The sequence below is a fragment of the Delphinapterus leucas genome, chromosome 20 (assembly GCF_059928025.1).
Source record: "Delphinapterus leucas isolate spDelLeu-1000000601 "Yukka" chromosome 20, BTC_Dleu_Yukka2, whole genome shotgun sequence".
Taxonomy (NCBI): Eukaryota; Metazoa; Chordata; class Mammalia; order Artiodactyla; family Monodontidae; genus Delphinapterus; species Delphinapterus leucas.
Window position 1 is genome coordinate 43,898,280 of NC_143148.1, and position 19,029 is coordinate 43,917,308.

General features: G+C 42.2%; 2 protein-coding genes across 2 annotated transcripts in view; both read right to left on the minus strand.

The window, feature by feature from the left end:
• Positions 1-184: 184 nt before the first annotated feature.
• NQO1 (NAD(P)H quinone dehydrogenase 1) lies at positions 185-11,006 on the minus strand. Its single transcript, XM_022583327.3, is given in 3 exon segments — positions 185-5,773; positions 8,789-8,919; positions 9,030-11,006. Coding segments are annotated over 3 exon segments (546 nt in total). The 5' UTR covers positions 9,139-11,006; the 3' UTR covers positions 185-5,467.
• Positions 11,007-11,074: 68 nt separating this feature from the next.
• The window catches only part of NOB1 (NIN1 (RPN12) binding protein 1 homolog), a 33,993-nt gene continuing 26,038 nt past the window's right edge, over positions 11,075-19,029 (minus strand). Inside the window, exon 11 of the transcript XR_002645962.3 lies at positions 11,075-11,532. The gene's annotated coding sequence lies outside the window, so the exon portion shown is untranslated. The remainder of the gene's footprint in view (positions 11,533-19,029) is intronic.

The window sequence follows — 19,029 nt, forward strand, 5'->3', positions numbered from 1 at the left end:
AGGTACTTTTGATGAAAACCACATCTCTCCAGGCCTCAGTCCCACATCCAGAGGCAATCTCTTTTTATTTTTCTGTAAGTTATTTCCATATATATATATCAGAATGTGGTACATATATCACTAGTGGTACCCAAAATGATTTCAGGTGATACATGGGTAAACATTATCTTTAAACATATATATATATATATATATATATATATATATATATATATATATATATATAAGGTTTGGATGTACATTAGAAAAATACATAATGTGTCTACTTACTAGACTATGGGGAAATGTGAGTCAAAGACAAATACTAAATAAATACTAATACAGGTGATACATGAATATCATGTATGTGATATATAAATAAATAACTGAAGCTTCAGAAGCACTGCTTTAAACAGTATGCTTATACCTTCTTATCAAATATAGATAGTGTCTGTTGATTCTGTGAAAGTGACTGAATTTTTTAACACATCCAAATGTTTATATCTAAATGAGTTGTCACTTTAGGAGTCTAAAGTGACAACAATGCTGCTATTGTTCTAAATATGTTTAAAAGTTGTCTTTTGGCATTATTGACTGCAGCAGCAGTGGAAAGGAGTAATAACCAAATGAATTTAAATAAGTATAAATATCAAAAGTACTGGGGTCCAAAAAACAGCGTATGTGGGCAAAAGACTGATCCGAAAATGGGACTGCATATGAGTGGCTGCCGGAAAGGCTGATGCAATCCTGGGTTACATAATTTAAGTTACAGTGTGCAGAACAAGGGAGATAGCTGTCCTGCTTTACTCCAAGCTGGTAAGAGTCCTGCTCTATTATCTTGTGAGGAGCAGACAATTCTCAGCAGCCATATAATTAGGCCTGTAAAAGAACCGAACACCATTTATCCCTGCTCAGGACACAGAGGGACTCTAGAAGTATAAAAGCAGCTATAGTTTCTCGACAGCAACACTTAATGGTCTTTCTCTCAGGAAGACAATTGATTACTACTCTTGTGCTCTATTTCATGTTGTCATTGTCCCTGCCTGCATAGTATTTAAAGCATAGGCTCTTTTTTTTTAAAAATAAATTTATTTACTTATTTATTTACTTTTGGCTGCGTTAGGTCTTCGTTGCTGCGCGTGGGCTTTCTCTAGTTGCGGTGAGCGGGGGCTACTCTTCGTTGTGGTGCGCAGGCTTCTCATTGTGGTGGCTTCTCTTGTTGCAGAGCATCGGCTCTAGGCACGCGGGCTCTAGGGCGTATGGGCTCAATAGTTGCGGCTTGCGGGCTCTAGAGCTCAGGCCCAGTAGTTGTGGCACACGGCCTTAGTTGTTCCTAGGCACGTGGGATCTTCCTGGACCAGGGCTCAAACCCGTGTCCCCTGCATTGGCAGGCAGATTCTTAACCACTGTGCCGCCGGGGAAGTCCAAAAGCATAGGCTCTTGAGTTTGCCTGCTTGGGTGAAGTTCTGGCTCCTATACCTACTGTTTAACCTCTCCATTCCTCAATTTCTTTATTTATAAAGTGGAAAGAAAAATGAATGATCCTCTTAGGGTTGTTATAAGAATTAAGTAAATTAAGGCTTCCCTGGTGGCGCGGTGGTTGGGGGTCCGCCTGCCGATGCAGGGGACACGGGTTCGTGCCCCGGTCCGGGAAGATCCCACATGCCGTGGAGAGGCTAGGCCCGTGAGCCATGGCCGCTGAGCCTGCGCGTCCGGAGCCTGTGCTCCGCAACTGGAGAGGCCACAACAGTGAGAGGCCCGCGTACCGCAAAAAAAAAAAAAAAAAGGATTAAGTAAATTAATCAGTGTAAAACTACTTAGTTCCTGGCACACAGGAGCTAAGTGCCTAATAAGTGTACCAATCCTGTTGCTACTTTGCTCTTCTGCCTCTGGTGCACTGGATCCATATCCTTTTGCTTTTTCAAATACATGCTCCTGTTCCTTTAATTGTCCTCTTTCTTTTTTTAATTTTTAATTTAATTTTTATTTTATATTGGATTATAGTTGATTTTATGTTATGTTAGTTTCAGGTGTACAGCAAAGTGATTCAAAGTGATTCAATTATACATATACATATATAATTGTCCTCTTTCTCCAGCATCAAAACCTTTCTCTCTGAGTCATACCCACTGGTATATAAATTTTCTGTAATGTCCCTCATCTCTTAAAAATATCAAACAATTTTCTTTGACCACACATCCCCACATCCCCCATACATACTATTTCCACTTTCTCTTATTCATCCTCTTGAACCCATTCCAATCAGGTTTTATCACCCTGCTCTACTGAAATAGCTCATCAGCATCACCAATGGCCACCCAAAAGTCAATTCTGAGGGCTGTTTCACTCAGTTTATCAACAGTATATGACACGCTTTGAAACACTTTCTTCACTTGGCTTTCAGGACACCGCACTCATCTCTCCTGCTTCACTGGCCTTTTCCATTCTCGTCTTCTTGACCTCCTAACATTGGAGAACCCTAGAAGTCAATCATCAGATCTCTTCTCTATCATAACTCAATTTTTAGGTGCGCTCATCCAGTCAGATTGCTTTATAGACTATGTGTTGAAAATTTCCAAATGTATATCTCCAGCCATAACTTCTTTAACTCCAGGTTCCTATTATCGAACTATCTACTTGACAGTCTTAACAGGCATCTCAGAAATAACATGTCTGAAGTGAAATTTTGATTCTCCCCTTCCCACTCCCAACTTCTGCCGCCAATACTCTTTCCAGATTCTTCCCCATCTAAGCAAATGGAATTTCCATTCTTCTAATTGTTTAAGCCAAAATACCTTTGAGGGTTGGTTGGTTTGTTTTTTGACCTTGATCCAATCCATCATCAAATTCTGTTACTCTGTCCTTTGAAATACTTCCAGAATCCAACCACTTCTCAATACATCTATTGCTGTCACTTTGATCCAAAGCATTTGTTGCCTAGATTGTCATAACAGCTTCCTAGCAGTTCTCCCTGCTTCTATCATTGCCCCTTATACTTGATTCTTCACATACCAGCCAGATTTAAATGTAAGTCATATGTTACACCTCTGCTCAAAACCCTCTAGTGACTTCCTATCTCTACATTTCACAATGCTTGTAATGCCCTTTGTGGTCTGATTCCAGCTTTGTGTCTGACCTATCCCTCTCTTGCTTTCTGTGCTTTAGTCACACTAACTTCCTTGCTCTCCCTAAAGCATACTGATCATGCTGCTGCCTCGTGGGTTTGCACTCACATCACTCCTGGCATGCTCTTCCTTCAGGGACCTACATGTATCATTCTCTCACTTTATCAGGGTTTTGCCCAAATATAACCTTATAGGAGAGATCTTTCTTGATCACCCTGTATAAAACTCGTATCCCATCTCTAACCCTCTTACCCTGCTCTTCCTTCCTAGCATTTATCACCACCTGACTGACATTTGTTCTTCTCTCATTCTTTACTAGAATGCAAACTTCATGAGGCTAGGTTTTTTGTCTGCTGTATTCCCAGTGCCTCTAGAAGAATGCCTGGCCCATTGATTAGATAAATCAGAATAAATCAGGGAAATCAGAATAAATATTGCTCCTTGGCATTTGTTTATTGCATTCTGTGTTTTTCTTGATTTCTATACCACTCTCTTTCCTGGATCTCCTTAAATGTCCTTTAAATTCCCTGAGAGAATCTTAGTAGGTTCCCTTGCCATTCAGAATGAAGCAGCCCTATTGGGCAAGCTCTCAAGCCAAGTCACCACATAGGCTTCTGGCCACAATTTATCACTGAATCCTCTGATTGCTTCTTGCCCAGTAGATTCCACTTTTGCCTGAATGCCTCTGTCACTAGCTTCTCTGAAACCAGTGAGTGTGGGTCTGTTTTGTAGAAATGGATTTTATTTATTTCATTTGGAACTTTTAGAAATTTACATAAAACTGCAGTGAAGATGAAGGCAACAGTAAATATTTTCATATGTTTTCAAACTGAAGCACCCAGCCATCTGCCATTGTGGATATTGTGGAAAGAATACCCAGTGCCTGCTGGCATCTGGCACATGAGGTTCTCCATCCTGACGCCATCATTTCCTTGGCAGGTAAGAGGCTGTTGCCAGTTTCATGCAACCTTGCTTTGCATCATTTTCTCATGTTTTCTTTCTATGCACCACAAGAGGGCGTTCTTTCATCATTTTCTACTTAGGTTATACCAACAGCGAGTAGAGGTGCACCTCAATCATTTAAATACGAAGTTAGAATGTTACGCCAAAATTGTTCACCAAAGTTAATGAAACTCTAGGCTCACAATTTTGTCCCTAAATTCATGAAACCAAAACACATCCTTAAAAGGCAAGTCATCAGTTTATCAATGATACAGGAAAAACTTCCAGAAGGTTAGTTACATGGATCTGAAATAAAGTACTGTTTGTGGCAAGCTGTTTTTAGATACTGGGAGTACTGTTTCCTTTCGTGAATTCATTCATTGTAGCAGATGTAGTGTTTAGAGGTGTTGGTTTATTTGCAGACATTAAATTAGAAGATTGAAGTAAAGAGGTTTTTTTTAGCTTTTCATTTCAAGGTGTCTGTGTGCACTGTATAGAAACAACAAAAGCTGAAGGAGAATGACACTCGTATTAGGCATAATAGTCATTGTGTAGTAATTAAAGGCAATATATCTCACAAACAAGCAGAGAGTAGTAATTACTAAACAAGTCCCTTAGGTCAGACAGATTTCGTCATTTCTTTCTCTGAGCAATTCCCTTCTGCCATAAACCACAGAGAGGTAATTAAAAGAAAAATAGATCATTTGAGGAGTTGGATGCTCTCTAGCCAGATTTATTCCTAAAAATGTATCTCTAAAGAGAGGAATTAAATTGTGTAGAGGACCTTAAAGAATACTGTCTGGGATCTTTCTACACCCTTCTCTCCGGCTTTACGTCCTAAGCCTGAGAGGCCTTTTGAGCCTAATCAGATTTTGCCATGATAGCAGTTGGTTACATTTGGGACTTCCCTGGTGGCATACTGGCTAAGAATCCGCCTGCCAATGCAGGGGACGTGGGTTCAAGCCTTGGTCCGGGAAGATCCCACGTGCTGCGGAGCAACTAAGCCCGTGTGCCACTACTAAGCCTGCGCTCTAGAGCCCACGTGCCACAACTACTGAGCCCATGTGCCACAACTACTGAAGCCCATGCGCCTAGGGCCTGTGCTGCACAAGAGAAGCCACTACATGAGAAGCCCGTGCACCGCAACGAAGAATAGCCCCCACTCGCTGCAACTAGAGAAAGCCCACATGCAGCAATGAAGACCCAACGCAGCCATAAATAAATAAATTAATAATTTAAAAAAAAAACAGAATCGGTTATGTTTAACAAAACTATACAAAAATATATGAATATAGTCTGTTCTATCCATTCTTTGTGGCAAAAGAAAAACACATATCTTAAAAACTAAAGCAAGTCAAGGAACCCCAAGAAAGAAGTCTAGATTTGGCTATATTTTAGAAGGAAATCAAGTCTTGTGAATCTTATTTTCTGGCTTTGATCTGGTTGTCCGTCGGTATGGACTTGCCCGAGTGATGGCCCACTGAAAGGCCAAATTTCTTATTTTTCTGTTCATCCTGTACCTCCTTGTTCATTAAGAATCCTGCCTAGAAGTTTAGGTCAAAGAGGCTACTTGGAGCAAAATACAGTGGCATCTCATCCCAAATATTCTCCAGGCGTTTCTTCCATCCTTCCAGGATCTGAATTCGGACATCCTCGGGAGTGTGCCCAATGCTATATGTCAGTTGAGGTTCCAAGACTTGGAAGCCACAGAAATGCAGAGTGCCACTCTGGGGATACACAAAGCACAGAGGTGAGTTACAGATCAAACCCCACAGACCTTGTACCATATACAAACAACAAAAGTTAATCTGGGTTTCCCAACAGGTCACTCTGATGTGGAGGCCTGAGGCACCCTGGAAAATTAGTTCATAGCTCCACCCTCTCACCTTGTGCTTTCTGTACCTAGTTGTTACCTATTTTAGCCTATTCAGCTGTGCTCTTCTTTGAATGAAGAAAACCTTGAAACTGTGCCAGCCTGGCATTCTCTGCCAAAAGTGCCCAAAGTTCTATTACCTAAGGGTGAGTTTCAGCTTCTTGGCAACTGACCCTTGCCAAGGCATGCACATGTGCATTTCTCTGCCTCCCCACATTACTAGACAAGTCTTAATAAATTATTCTTACCATTTATTCTCCAATGTTAATATTAATTCCCTAATCCTATAGGTGGCCCTTTTTTAAAAAATATTTATTTATGTATTTGGTTTCGCTGGGTCTTAGTTGCAGCAGGTGGGCTCCTTAGTTGCGGCATGCACACCCTTAGTTGCGGCATGCGTGTGGGATCTAGTTCCCTGACCAGAGATCGAACCCAGGCCCCCTGCATTGGGAGCGCGGAGTCTTAACCAATGCACCACCAGGGAAGTCCCTCCAAGAACAACTTGAGAGAGTAAACTTTTAATACCTGACAAACCAACCAATTCTTTTTCAGCCCTGACTGTAGAACATTCACAAGGGACCAAATCTACTTGCCTAAACAACCTGCACATTTATCCTAAAAGCTGCAGATCTGGCCCCTCACAATTGGAGCATGATAAGTGTGAGAATGTGAGAAGCTACTAGAGATACCTCAAGCCCCTCTTTTTACTGATGAGGCAAATTACTGGCAGATTCAGGGTGAGAATACAGGTCTCATTCTCAGTCGTGTCCTAAAACTCTACTTCCTTATCCCCTTTCCTGTAGGTCAACCACCCTTCAAAGAGAGACCTATCAAGTCTTAAAAATTCTTTCTCTGTCCTAAAAATTATTTCTCTGTCCTAGTTTTGTTTTTTAACCTCTGGGCATGTTCCTGTTGTTACTGCCTTTAAGTGAGTCAAGAAGAAGAAATACTGGTATGTCCTTGCTTAGCTTTTACCAGGACAAGAGGCCCAATAGGTCTTTCTCATGGCAATGCCCTGATGAACTTAAGTCACACAGATCATTTGTTTGCATATGTGAGTGGTTCTGTTTATCCTAAATGATAGGATTTTAAATCCGTGAGCACAAGGTACAGGTTTCATATTTTTGAAACCACACCCACAAAAGCAAGCTCTTGGGAAAATATTGATTTAGGCAACACACACTGAAGCCAACTTTGCCTGCAATCCTTGCTGTTCAGACTTGGCTGCCAAACGTGATTTCATAGAAGCAAATCTTATTGCATGTGTTTCTTCACACCCACCCAATATTTGTATTTTTAGGCAGAAACAGGAGTGTCAAGTTGACTGACCAAGGACAATAATTTTCTTTTCTTTAAAATTTTCTTTTCTTGAATGTGCTAACTCCTCCAGAAGGGATGACAGGTCCTGAAGAAAGTTCGCCCCTCGGTGACATCATGGGCAGCAGCTAAGCACCCTAAGTCTTCTATTTTGGGGGTGTTCCCCATCTGACCTCTTTGTCCTCTGCCCCACAGTTCCCCCTGCAGTGGTTTGGAGTCCCTGCCATCCTGAAAGGCTGGTTTGAATGAGTGCTCATAGGGGAGTTTGCTTACTCGTATGCTGCCGTGTATGACAAGGGACCTTTCCGGGTAGGTTGATGGTTCTGCTTTTTCTAACACCTGGATTCTAGGTAGATTCTGTCCTGAGGCAGAGTTTTGAGCACAATTAGATACCAAAATCAGGCTCCAGGTCCCTTAGGGAGAGATGCATGTCTCTCCCAAAATTTTTAATAGATATTTTCATAGATATTTTGACATGATGTTCAGGATTTTCTTTAAAATACTCCAGGAAAAAACAGGAGTGAGGGGATACTGAGAGTTAAAGCTGGGTGGTGGATGCATCACTATACTATTTTCTCTTCTTTATGTATGTTTGAAATTGTCCATAATAAAAAAGTCAGTCTGTCTTCATTTTGCAGACACCCAAAACTATACAAGAAACATTTTTAGAGCTCCTGGATTACAAGCCTAGATACATGCCTAGCAGTGTGCGGAGATAGATAAAAAACAACAAATAACTCCACCTAGGCACCAGCAGTCAGCACTGCTTTTGTGTTACCATGACAACCTTCACCTGATTTGCCACATCCAGGAGTATGGAATCCTGGGCCTGCCCCTCTGTGTACCATCTTCCAGGCTGGTACTTCTGCAGAGTCAATACTATGAGGCTCAGAGGAGCCAATGTATGAAGTAACATAAACAACAGATGGGAGGGGGGACCTTTGTGTTCTTTCCCCTGGGGCTGTTTCAGTAACTTCCTGTCACCAAGGAGATGTGGAAGGTAATGACTTTTCTTTTACAGAATAAGAAGGCAATGCTTTCCATCTCCACTGGTGGCAGTGGCTCCATGTACTCTCTGCAGGGTATCCACGGGGACATGAATATCATTCTCTGCCCAATTCAGGTATCTCGTTTTCAGTGACCCTTCAGAGGGATTAATGAACTTTCTATGGAGTCCAAATCCTCCAGATAGCAGCTCCACAAACTATTTTCAGGATGCTTATGGAGATGGGGGCGGGGGAGAATTGCAAACTTGAGTGATTCCACAAGAAATAACTAACTGAAGAAAAAGATTAAACATACTAGGGAAAAAAAGCTCAAGGCTCAAATGTCATCTCTGCCATCACAGTCATATTTTCAAAGAGTAATACAGCCAGATTCACGACATCTGTAAATCTGTGTAACACTGCGCCTTTGAAGTAATCACCCTTCTCTACAGAGAATGCGGTCAAGTGGCTGTTACTTTCCTAAGATTACATAGCTAATTAGGTGCCAGGTCTAGGACAAAAAGAACGCAAGTGTCCCAACACCCCTTTTGATGTCTTAACCACACCTGAAAAATCACAAGGTCTGTGGCTTGCAGCTTCTTTTGTTCCGCCACAATATCTGGGCTCAGACAGCCTTCTTTATAAGCTAGAACAGACTCGGCAGGATACTGAGAGTTCCTGGGGTCCTCCAGTTTACCTGCAGAGAGGAAAAAGAGAGGCTGTCGCCAGAGGGGCCAACGTGGGGCCAGAGAACCCACAGGCGAGAAGTTCCACAAAGACCTAATTAAAGGGGAGAGCTGCTCCCACCTGTGATGTTGTTTCTGGAGATGACGGGATTGAAGTTCATGGCATACAGGTCTGACACAGTGACCTCCCATCCTTTCCTCTTCAAAGCCTCTACGGCGGCCTCCTTCATGGCATAGTTGAAGGATGTCCTCTCTGAGTGGGCCAGTAGGATCAGTGCTTTTCTAACTATTTAGACACACGCAAGGAACATGGAGAAAATCAGTCACCAACCAGCAAAGCTCTGGCTACAGGTGAGCCCGACTGGGAGCCATAATGGAAGACGTGACTTTGTTAGACCTTGGGTTATGCAGTCCATCCACTGCATCAAAAAATGTATTTTCTCCTTATAAGTACCAACAATCAAAGGAGGCATTTTAACTCACTGGGAAAACAGTGGCTAATTTAATAAATGGTGTTGGCATACTTAAGCAGCCATCTGCATGAAAATAAAATTATCCCCTTAGAAAACTAATGTAAGGTGTTAGAAGTCAGTATAGCAGTTACCCTCCATCAGGGGATAGTGACTAGAAAGGGACAAATGGGCTTTTGGGGTGCTGGCCGTATTCTATTTCTCGATCTGGGTGCAGATTACACAAGTGTGTGTTCCGTTTGTGAAAATTCACTTAGAACTTGTGCGCTTTTCAGTGTGTCTATTGTATTAAAGTTTTGGGTTTTAACTATCCCACTAACACACCACATACAGCAACAATTTGCTGGCAGATTAAAGATCTACATTTTAAAAAATAAAACTATTAGAATAGTATGGGATAGGGAACCCTCTTGCACTGTTGGTGGGAATGTAAATTGATACAGCCACTATGGAGAACAGTATGGAGGTTCCTTAAAAAACTAAAAATAGAATTACCATATGACACAGCAATCCCACTACTGGGCATATATCCCTGAGGAAACCATAATTCAAAAAAACACATGCACCCCAATGTTCATAGTAGCATTATTTACAATAGCCAGGACATGGAAGCAACCTAAATGCCCATCGACAGATGAATGGATAAAGAAGATGTGGTACATATATACAATGGAATATTACTCAGCCATAAAAAGGAACAAAATTGGGTCATTTGTTGAGACGTGGATGGATCTAGAGACTGTCATACAGAGTCAAGTAAGTCAGAAAGAGAAAAACAAATATCGTATATTAACGCATATATGTGGAACCTAGAAAAATGGTACAGATGAACCAGTTTGCAGGGCAGAAATTGAAACACAGATGTAGAGAACAAACGTATGGACATCAAGGGGGGAAAGCGGTGGGGGGTGGTGGTGGTGGTGTGATGAATTGGGCGATTGGGATTGACATGTATACACTGATGTGTATAAAATTGATGACTAATAAGAACCTGCTGTATAAAAAAATAAAAAAAAAAAACCCACCAAAAAAAAAAAGAATAGTATAGGATGCTTTGTGCACTCTGTTGCTTTATGTCTCATTTTTAATTGAACATTAAGGGATTGCAGTATTTTAATCATAACTCTTGCCAATATCTTTATCTAGAGGCCTGTTGCCATTTTTGTCTTTTATGAAATTTTTGTCGCCAAGAAAGGCAGGATTACATTTTTCCCTTCCAGACTGAGTTGGTATAGTGTATTCTTGGCTGTGAAAATACTCATAGCTTTGGGACTTTGAAATGGTAGATATTCGTGTATGGTCTTATTTACATAAAAATGGATGCTTAGTTGTGTAGCTACCTACATAAACAAGACCTAGAAGGACACATCAAACAGTAAACTATTTGTGATTATGGATAACTTTGTTTTTTGCTTCTAATGATTTTTGGTTTCCTGTTATGCACATGTTAACTTTTAAGACATAAATGTTATTTTTTGTTTTGTTTTGGGTTTTTTTTTTTGTGGTACGCGGGCCTCTTACTGTTGTGGCCTCTCCCATTGCAGAGCACAGGCTCCGGACGCGCAGGCCCAGCCGCTCCACGGCATGTGGGATCCTCCCGGACCGGGGCACGAACCCGTGTCCCCTGCATCGGCAGGCGGACTCTCAACCACTGCGCCACCAGGGAAGCCCCATAAATGTTATTTTAAAAACCTTTAAAAAAAAAAAAAAGAATAGTATGGGATGAAAGGGAGAATTTGTATAACCTCTGGACAGAGGCTACCTTTTAAGAAAGACTAGAGATTCAGAAACCATGAAGGAAAAGCCTGAGAGATAAAGCCACATAAACATCAAAAATTTGTATTTAACAAAAGGTCCCATAAACAGAAGCAAAAGACAATCAGGAGAAGATATCCAGAACTCATCACAAAGAGTTAACATCCTAAAGAATGCCTACAAATAATTAGGAAAAGACAATGCAGTAGAAGAAAAAGTCAAGGATATGATTCAGGGAAGGAAATTGCAAACAACAATAAACAAATGAGAACGTGCCCTGTCAGGCCTGCAAGGAAAAGCAAATTAAAATAAGGCATCATGGGACTTCCCTGCTGGTCCAGTGGTTAAGACTCCACACTTCCACTGCAGTGGGCACGGGTTTGATCTCTGCTCAGGGAACTAAGATCCCACACGCGACGTGGTGTAGCAAAAAAATAAATAAAATAAAAATAAAATGAGACATTATTTACCGATCAGTTGGCAAAACAATTTAAGACAAATAACATCAAGGGCAATTTAAGATTTCAGGAAGGGCTTCCCTGGTGGCACAGTGGTTGAGGATCTGTCTGCCACTGCAGGGGACACGGGTTCGAGCCCTGGTCTGGGAAGATCCCACATGCCGCGGAGCAACTAGGCCCGTGAGCCACAACTACTGAGCCTGCGCATCTGGAGCCTGTGCTCCGCAACAAGAGAGGCCACGACAGTGAGAGGCCCGCGCATCGCGATGAAGAGTGGCCTCCGCTCGCTGCAACTAGAGAAAGCCCTCGCACAGAAACGAAGACCCAACACAGCCAAAAAATAAATAAATAAATAAATTAAAAAAAAAAAAAGATGATGGAGGAGGCGGGGAAGGGTGAGGTAAATTAAAAAAAAAAAGATTTCAGGAAAACTGGCACGTTGCTGGTGGGAATATGAGTTGCCTCAGCATTTGGGGAAGGTAATCAGGCTGAATCTTTAAACATTTTAAAGTCACATAAATCTTTGATCTAGTTGTTCAACTTTGGGGAATCTGTCCTACAGACTGAAAGCATCAGGATGGAAGAGCAAGGATGTGTACTGAACCATTCTAGTCATTGGCAAAAATTAGATATAACCCCGATTATCTATTTCTGGAGCACATTTGAATATATTACGATACACACATACTACAGAATATTTGCTCTTAACAAGAATGAGTTAGCTACACATAGTCACCCTGAAAGATATCCAGGATGTATCGTTAAATGATAAAATGAGTGAATGTGAATCCACTTTTATTAACTCCATATATATAGGTAGATTTGCAGTATATTGGTATGAGGGGAATAAAAGATGTGGAATGATCACGTGAAACCGTTACTAGTTTCCTTAGGTAAGTAAGAGATGGCAAGAGGGTAGAGGCAGAGGGGAAAGGTGAACTTTTTCTTGGACCTCCTTTGTGTTAATAAAGTTGTTAGAACGAACCTGCTTTACTTTTGCAATAACAGCATGTAAAGGGTGCTAACTACGTGCTAGGCACTGTTCTAAGTGCTTTGTATTCTTTTTCAGTTGTCACAGCAACCCTATGAGGTAAACAGAATTAGTATCCTCATATTATGGATGGGAAAACAAGCACAGAAACCTTAAGCAGTTACCCAAATGTGCATACTAAGTGGTGAAGCTGGAATAATTTAAAAATATATAGACATAGATAAATCTATGCAACAACGTATAGGGCGTGGGGAGGAGTACTAGAGAAAGGAAGTTTACCACCACCGTTCTCCCAAAAATTGGTGCCACAATTTCATACCTTAAGAACTCTGAACAGCAGCGACTGTGGGTGGAGCTGGGAGAGAATGCACCTGCAACTTTTTTCGCTATTGTTTGAAGAAAATTAACTAGAAAGGGATGTGTGAAGCTTCAGTTCTTGCCCTGCTTTCAGTATTAACCACACCTGGTGTAGGCAGCGCCTACTGGCTTAAATTCAGCCACGTGTAAGCTTCAGCCACGTGTAAGCTTCAGGCAAGCTTTTGGCGCTTGCCAAAATAGAGCATTTCCAAGCTTGGTCCTGGCGTTTCAGACTCCATAAACTCAGATTTGGTGGAATATAAATTTGATGAGGATTTAAATGCTACAGAAGTGATATATCTGCTTCTGACGCTGCCTGGGAAAATGGAAAGGAATTCCTGAGCCTGCCTCAACAAATTCCCACCCCCCTTTCTTATCAACTCATGGACTGAACGCTACTGAGAGCGATGTGAGTATATTAATCTCTGATATGCATTTTCTTTGTGATTTATCTTTGCATTAGTCACATCAGTGTTTACTAAATACTGCTTTGTCAGTTTTTATTCTCTTGGCTTACTCCTTACCTACATATTTTTAAAAATATATATATGTATATATATATATTTTTTGTGTGTGTGTGTGTGTGTGGTACGCGGGCCTCTCACTGCTGTGGCCTCTCCCGCTGCGGAGCACAGGCTCTGGACGCACAGGCCCAGCGGCCATGGCTCACGGGCCCAGCCGTTCCGCGGCACGCGGGATCCCCCCAGACCAGGGCACGAACCCGCGTCCCCTGCATCGGCAGGCGGACTGCCAACCACTGCGCCACCAGGGAAGCCCAATATATATATTTTTTTCACTTACCAACATTAACAAGCAGTTTTTAAAAATTATTTATTTTTGGCTGCATTGAGTCTTCGTTGCTGTGTGCAAGCTTTCTCTAGTTGCAGCGAGTGGGGGGCTACTCTTCGTTATGGTGCATTGCGGTGGCTTCTCTTGTTGCGGAGCACGGGCTCTAGGCACACAGGCTCAGTAGCTGCAGTGCACGGGCTTAGTTGCTCCACGGCATGTGGGATCTTCCCGGACCAGGGCTCGAACTCGTGTCCCCTGCATTGGCAGGCTGATTCTTAACTACTGCGCCGCCAGGGAAGCCCTAACAAGCATTTTGTAAGCAGTAAAAGATAAAGGCGCTTCCTAGAAAATGAGAAAATCAGGACATCTATCCCTTGCTTTCAAAGAGCTTACCATCTACTAACTGTATAGAGTATAGGCATGACAGTTACCTTCAAAAATAAGAAAAAAGTAAGACGAGATACAAACAGGAAGAATATATTTGCAAGAAATATAACCAACAAAGTTCAGTATCTGGAATATATAGATTCTTAAAAACAACCCAGTAGAAAAATGGTCAAAGGCTATGAATAGGCAATTAACAGAGCATTCATTTGCAATTAACAGAAAGGTCATGTGTATTTGCCAGAGATAAGGGTAAAGAAAGAGATTTACTACCAAAGCATAAGCCCGAGTCGCTTGTTTCCAAGTCATTTTTCACGGCCAAATCTGAGTGTTTTTGGACTTGGAGGGTTCAGTTTCCCTTCCTGCCATTTAACTAGCTACAGGACAGGCTTGACTTTCTTGAAATTTACCCTAAGAAAGGTGTAAGACACATACACTAATAACTAATAGAGGAAAACTGTTCACTTCAGGGCTGACCCCTCAGCAAAGGCCTTCAGAAGGAGCTGCCATCTGAGCTGTCTTGAAAGACAAATGGGATTATTACCAGTACCTCTAGTTTATCATTCAGTTTTTCTTATCCTGCACATCGACAGAAGTGACGATCTAACATAGCTAAGCACATCTTGTTAGTGCTTCTCTCTCCCTGCACCGGTTCCCTTTCAGATCTCAGGCCCTAAGTAATATGCCCCCAATCCATTGTCACTTTTTTATGTCCTGAAAGCCCTTGTGCCTTCTTCACCATCCTACATTTTCTATTTCCACCCCACATCCACACTAGCCAACCTTCTTTCCCTGCCTTGAAATGCTAATGTTCTCACTGACCCATCCTCTCAGCCTCTCCACCATGGTTTATTGAGCACCTACTACACACCAGGCACTGCTTTAGGCATTTGGAATATATCAGTGTACAAAAGAGACACAAATCTTTGTCTTTGTGGAGAGTACATTCTGGTGGCCAGATCATCCTGTCTCTCGGGGACTGACCTCTGTCCCCATCTATTGCTCTGACATTCCTACAATTCTCTGGCTTCATACTCAGGCCAATCTGAAACCAAGAGTTTTTACTAACCTCTCAGATCAAACTGTACTCTGTCAACCTGCAGTTTCATTGATGACCAACATAGAACTTAATGACAAAAAAGATAAAGCTGGCACAGAAGGAAAGGGATTGTGGTTCATCATGTCAATGTAAAGCATGTCTAGATCTCTTTAGCAGTAATAAACATCTTACCCGCATGATCGTTTTGGCAGGAAGAATAAGCAATCAAGGCAAACCTATTGGAAATATAATAAGGGCAGACCCTCAAATAGTTTCATGCATTCTGCTTCTACCCTCTGGGCTCACTGAATTCCTCAAGGAATGTGCTGCCAGTTGGATGCATCTGTTACTTGCAAACAAGTTCTCTGGATGATTCAGTTCACCTCGAGATTTGGTTAACTGGGTAGGCTAATACTAGTTATACAAGATCTACATCTTCCCATTTTCCCTCACTAGCTCCCCCCCCCTTTTTTGTCTAAGTTACACATAAATACAGAACATTCTGTAGAATTAGAAAATCAGGAAATAGTTTTCGCCCTAGTATTTCAGGAGAGGTATTGGTGCCCTCCAGACAGCTGAAGAAGGAATAACCTAGAGGGAAACAGCCGCTCCCAGATGCTTCCACTCTAGGCCCCCAGAAATGGGAAGTCCCTGTTGTCTTGTTTTAAACAATGCCTCGTTTTGATCAGACTCTCAGCCTGAGAGATGTGATTTAAAAAATAAAAGAATTGTTCAGGCTTTAGTGCTACTCCAAACTAAACTCTGGAATTCTCAAAGTTTTTGCTGAGTCTCTGTGTGGTATTTATTCACAGTTGACAATGCTGTATCGTGTTCACTTTCTTTAAGTCGGTCTTTCTCTTTGATCCTCTTCTGAGATTCTAGTCTTAGGGAAATCATCAGCTTGGTGGTTAGCAGTTGCAAATATGCATTTAAAACTTTTGAGGGCTTCCCTGATGGCGCCGTGGTTAAGAATCCACCTGCCAATGCAGGAGACACGGGTTCTATCCCTGGTCCGGGAAGATCCCACATGCCGTGGAGCAACTAAGCCCGTGTGCCACAACTACTGAGCCTGCGCTCTAGAGCCCGTGAGGCTCAACTACTGAAGCCCATGCACCACAACTACTGAAGCCCGTGCGCCTAGAGCCCATGCTCCCAACAAGAGAAACCACTGCAATGAGAAGCCTGCACACCACAATGAAGAGTAGCAACCAGAGAAAAGCCCACGTGCAGCAACAAAGACCCAAAAGAAGCCAAAAATAAATTAAAAAAAAAACAACTTCTGAGAAAATACAGTACACCTGGAGACAACTATGATTTTTATAATCAGGAGTGTCTGGAGTGCATTTGAGAGCCACGGTCCCCAAGACCCAAACCAATCAGAATCATGTACGTCAAAGACCCTGTTGAAGGAGTTACTTTTAAAAAAATATTTATCTACCTATTTATTTATGGCTGCGTTGGGTCTTTTTTTTTTTTTTAACGTCTTTATTGGGGTATAATTGCTTTACAATGGTGTGTTAGTTTCTGCTTTATAACAAAGTGAATCAGTTATACATATATATATGTTCCCATATCTCTTCCCTCTTGCGTCTCCCTCCCTCCCACCCTCCATATCCCACCCCTCCAGGCGGTCACAAAGCACCGAGCCGATATCCCTGTGCCATGCGGCTGCTTCCCACTAGCTAGCTACCTTACGTTTGTTAGTGTGTATATGTCCATGACTCTCTCTCGCCCTGTCACAGCTCACCCTTTGCGTTGGGTCTTAATTGCGGCGTGCAGGCTTTTCTAGTTGTGGCGTGCAGGCTTAGTTGCCCTGCGGCACGTGGGATCTTAGTTCCCTGACCAGGGCTCGAACCCACATCCCCTGCATTGGAAGGTGGATTCTTAACCACTGGACCACCAAGGAAGTCCAGAAGGAGTCACTTTTTAAAGTCAACTGGCTTATCCAATGGTCTTATGTGACTGAGTCTCAACTTTCCCAGAAGTGTCAGTCCAAGTGTAGCAAGTGGTATGGGCTACAGCGCAATTACCTCCCTGCTCAGCAAAAGATAGTCAGGGACTCTCCTATTATCAAGAACAACTTTGACCAGAGAGTCTAGCGAGTTTTGTTGGGCAGATATTGCTTTAGCAGCAGATTCTGTGATATCTTCAAGAGTTAAGGAGAGATCCTTGATCATAGCCTCATTTGTACTTACTCTTAGCCTGGGCAGTAGGGATCTACCAACGGAAGCAAAGTTTGAATCATGATGCTTCCTAGTAATCTTTGTATAACTCTATGACTTGAGACTGGAAAGGTGACAACCAGGAAAATTTAAGGTCTGTAGACTGCACAGGCAGTTTTATTCTGGTTACCCTTATCTTGTGTCTTTGTATGAAGCCTGGATGCAAGTTTCCCCAGGTTCGGGGTTGTTAACCAGAGTCAGGGAAATGGACCCCAGGGCTAGGGAGTCTGACACAATAGAGAGGGAGCTAAGTTTGTTCCAGAGAAACTGAGGCATTAGAAGTCAGGGAGGGGACTTCCCTGGTGGCGCAGTGGTTAAGAATCCGCCTGTCAATTCCGGGGACACAGGTTCGATCCCTGGTCTGGGAAGATCCCACATGCCGTGGAGCAACTAAGCCCGTGCACCAGAACTACTGACCCTGTGCTCTAGAGCCCGCAAGCCACAACTACTGAGCCCACGTGCTGCAACTACTGAAGCCCGTGCGCCTAGGGTCCGTGCTCTGCAACAACAACATCAACAACAAAAAGAAGCCCCCGCAATGAGAAGTCCATGCACCTCAGTGAAGAGTAGCCCCCGCTCACCTCATCTTGAGAAAGCCCACACACAGCAATAAAGACCCAATGCAGCCAAAAATAAATAAATTCATTAATTAAAAAAAAATTAGGGGGAAGTTTGTGATGGGTAGAACTATAGGATCCCCAGCAGCATGGCAAGTCTAACAGTCATTTGGAGGTTTGATTATCCCCCTTTGCAATGGCCTGAGATATGTGAATAGTGGCATTGTCTTTCGAGGCCAGAGCAAGGCAAAAGAATCATAAAGACCTTCATGGTGTAAGAACTGGGAAAAGGAGGGACTTCCCTGGCAGTCCAGTGGTTAAGACTCTGTGCTTCCACTGAGGGGGGCATGGGTTCAATCCCTGGCCAGAGAACTAAGATCCCACATTCTGCACAGTGCAACCAAAAAAAAAAAGATTTGAGAAAAGGACAGAGAGGGAAGGTAGAATGGAAAGAAATGTTGTTTTATGTTTTTTTTTTTTACTGAAGTATAGTTGATTTACAATGTTGTGCTAATTTCTGCTGTACAGTAAAGTACAGTTACCCATATATATACATTCTTTTTTATATTCTTTTCCATTATGGTTTATCCCAGGACATTGAATATAATTCCCTGTGCTATACAGTAGGAGCTCGTCCGTCCATTCTATATGTAATAGTTTGCATCTACTAATCCCGAACTCCTAATCCATCCCTCTCCCACGCCTGTCCCCCTTGGCAACCACAAGTCTGTTCTCCTGTGGTAACTCTGTTTCTGCTTCGTAGAGAGGTTCATTTGTGTCATATTTTAGATTCCACATATAAGTGGTATCATATGGTATTTGTCTTTCTCTTTCTGACTTCACTTAGTATGATAATCTCTAGTTGCATCTGTATTGCTGCAAATGGCATTATTTCATTCTTTTTTGTGGCTGAGTAATATTCCATTGTGTGTAATATATATATATATATATATATATATATATATATACCACATCTTCTTTATCCATTAATCTGTCAGTGGACATTTATGTTGCTTCCATGTCTTGGCTGTTGTGAATATTGCTGCTATGAACATTGGGGTGCATGTATCTTTTCAAATTAGAGTTTTCTCTGGATATA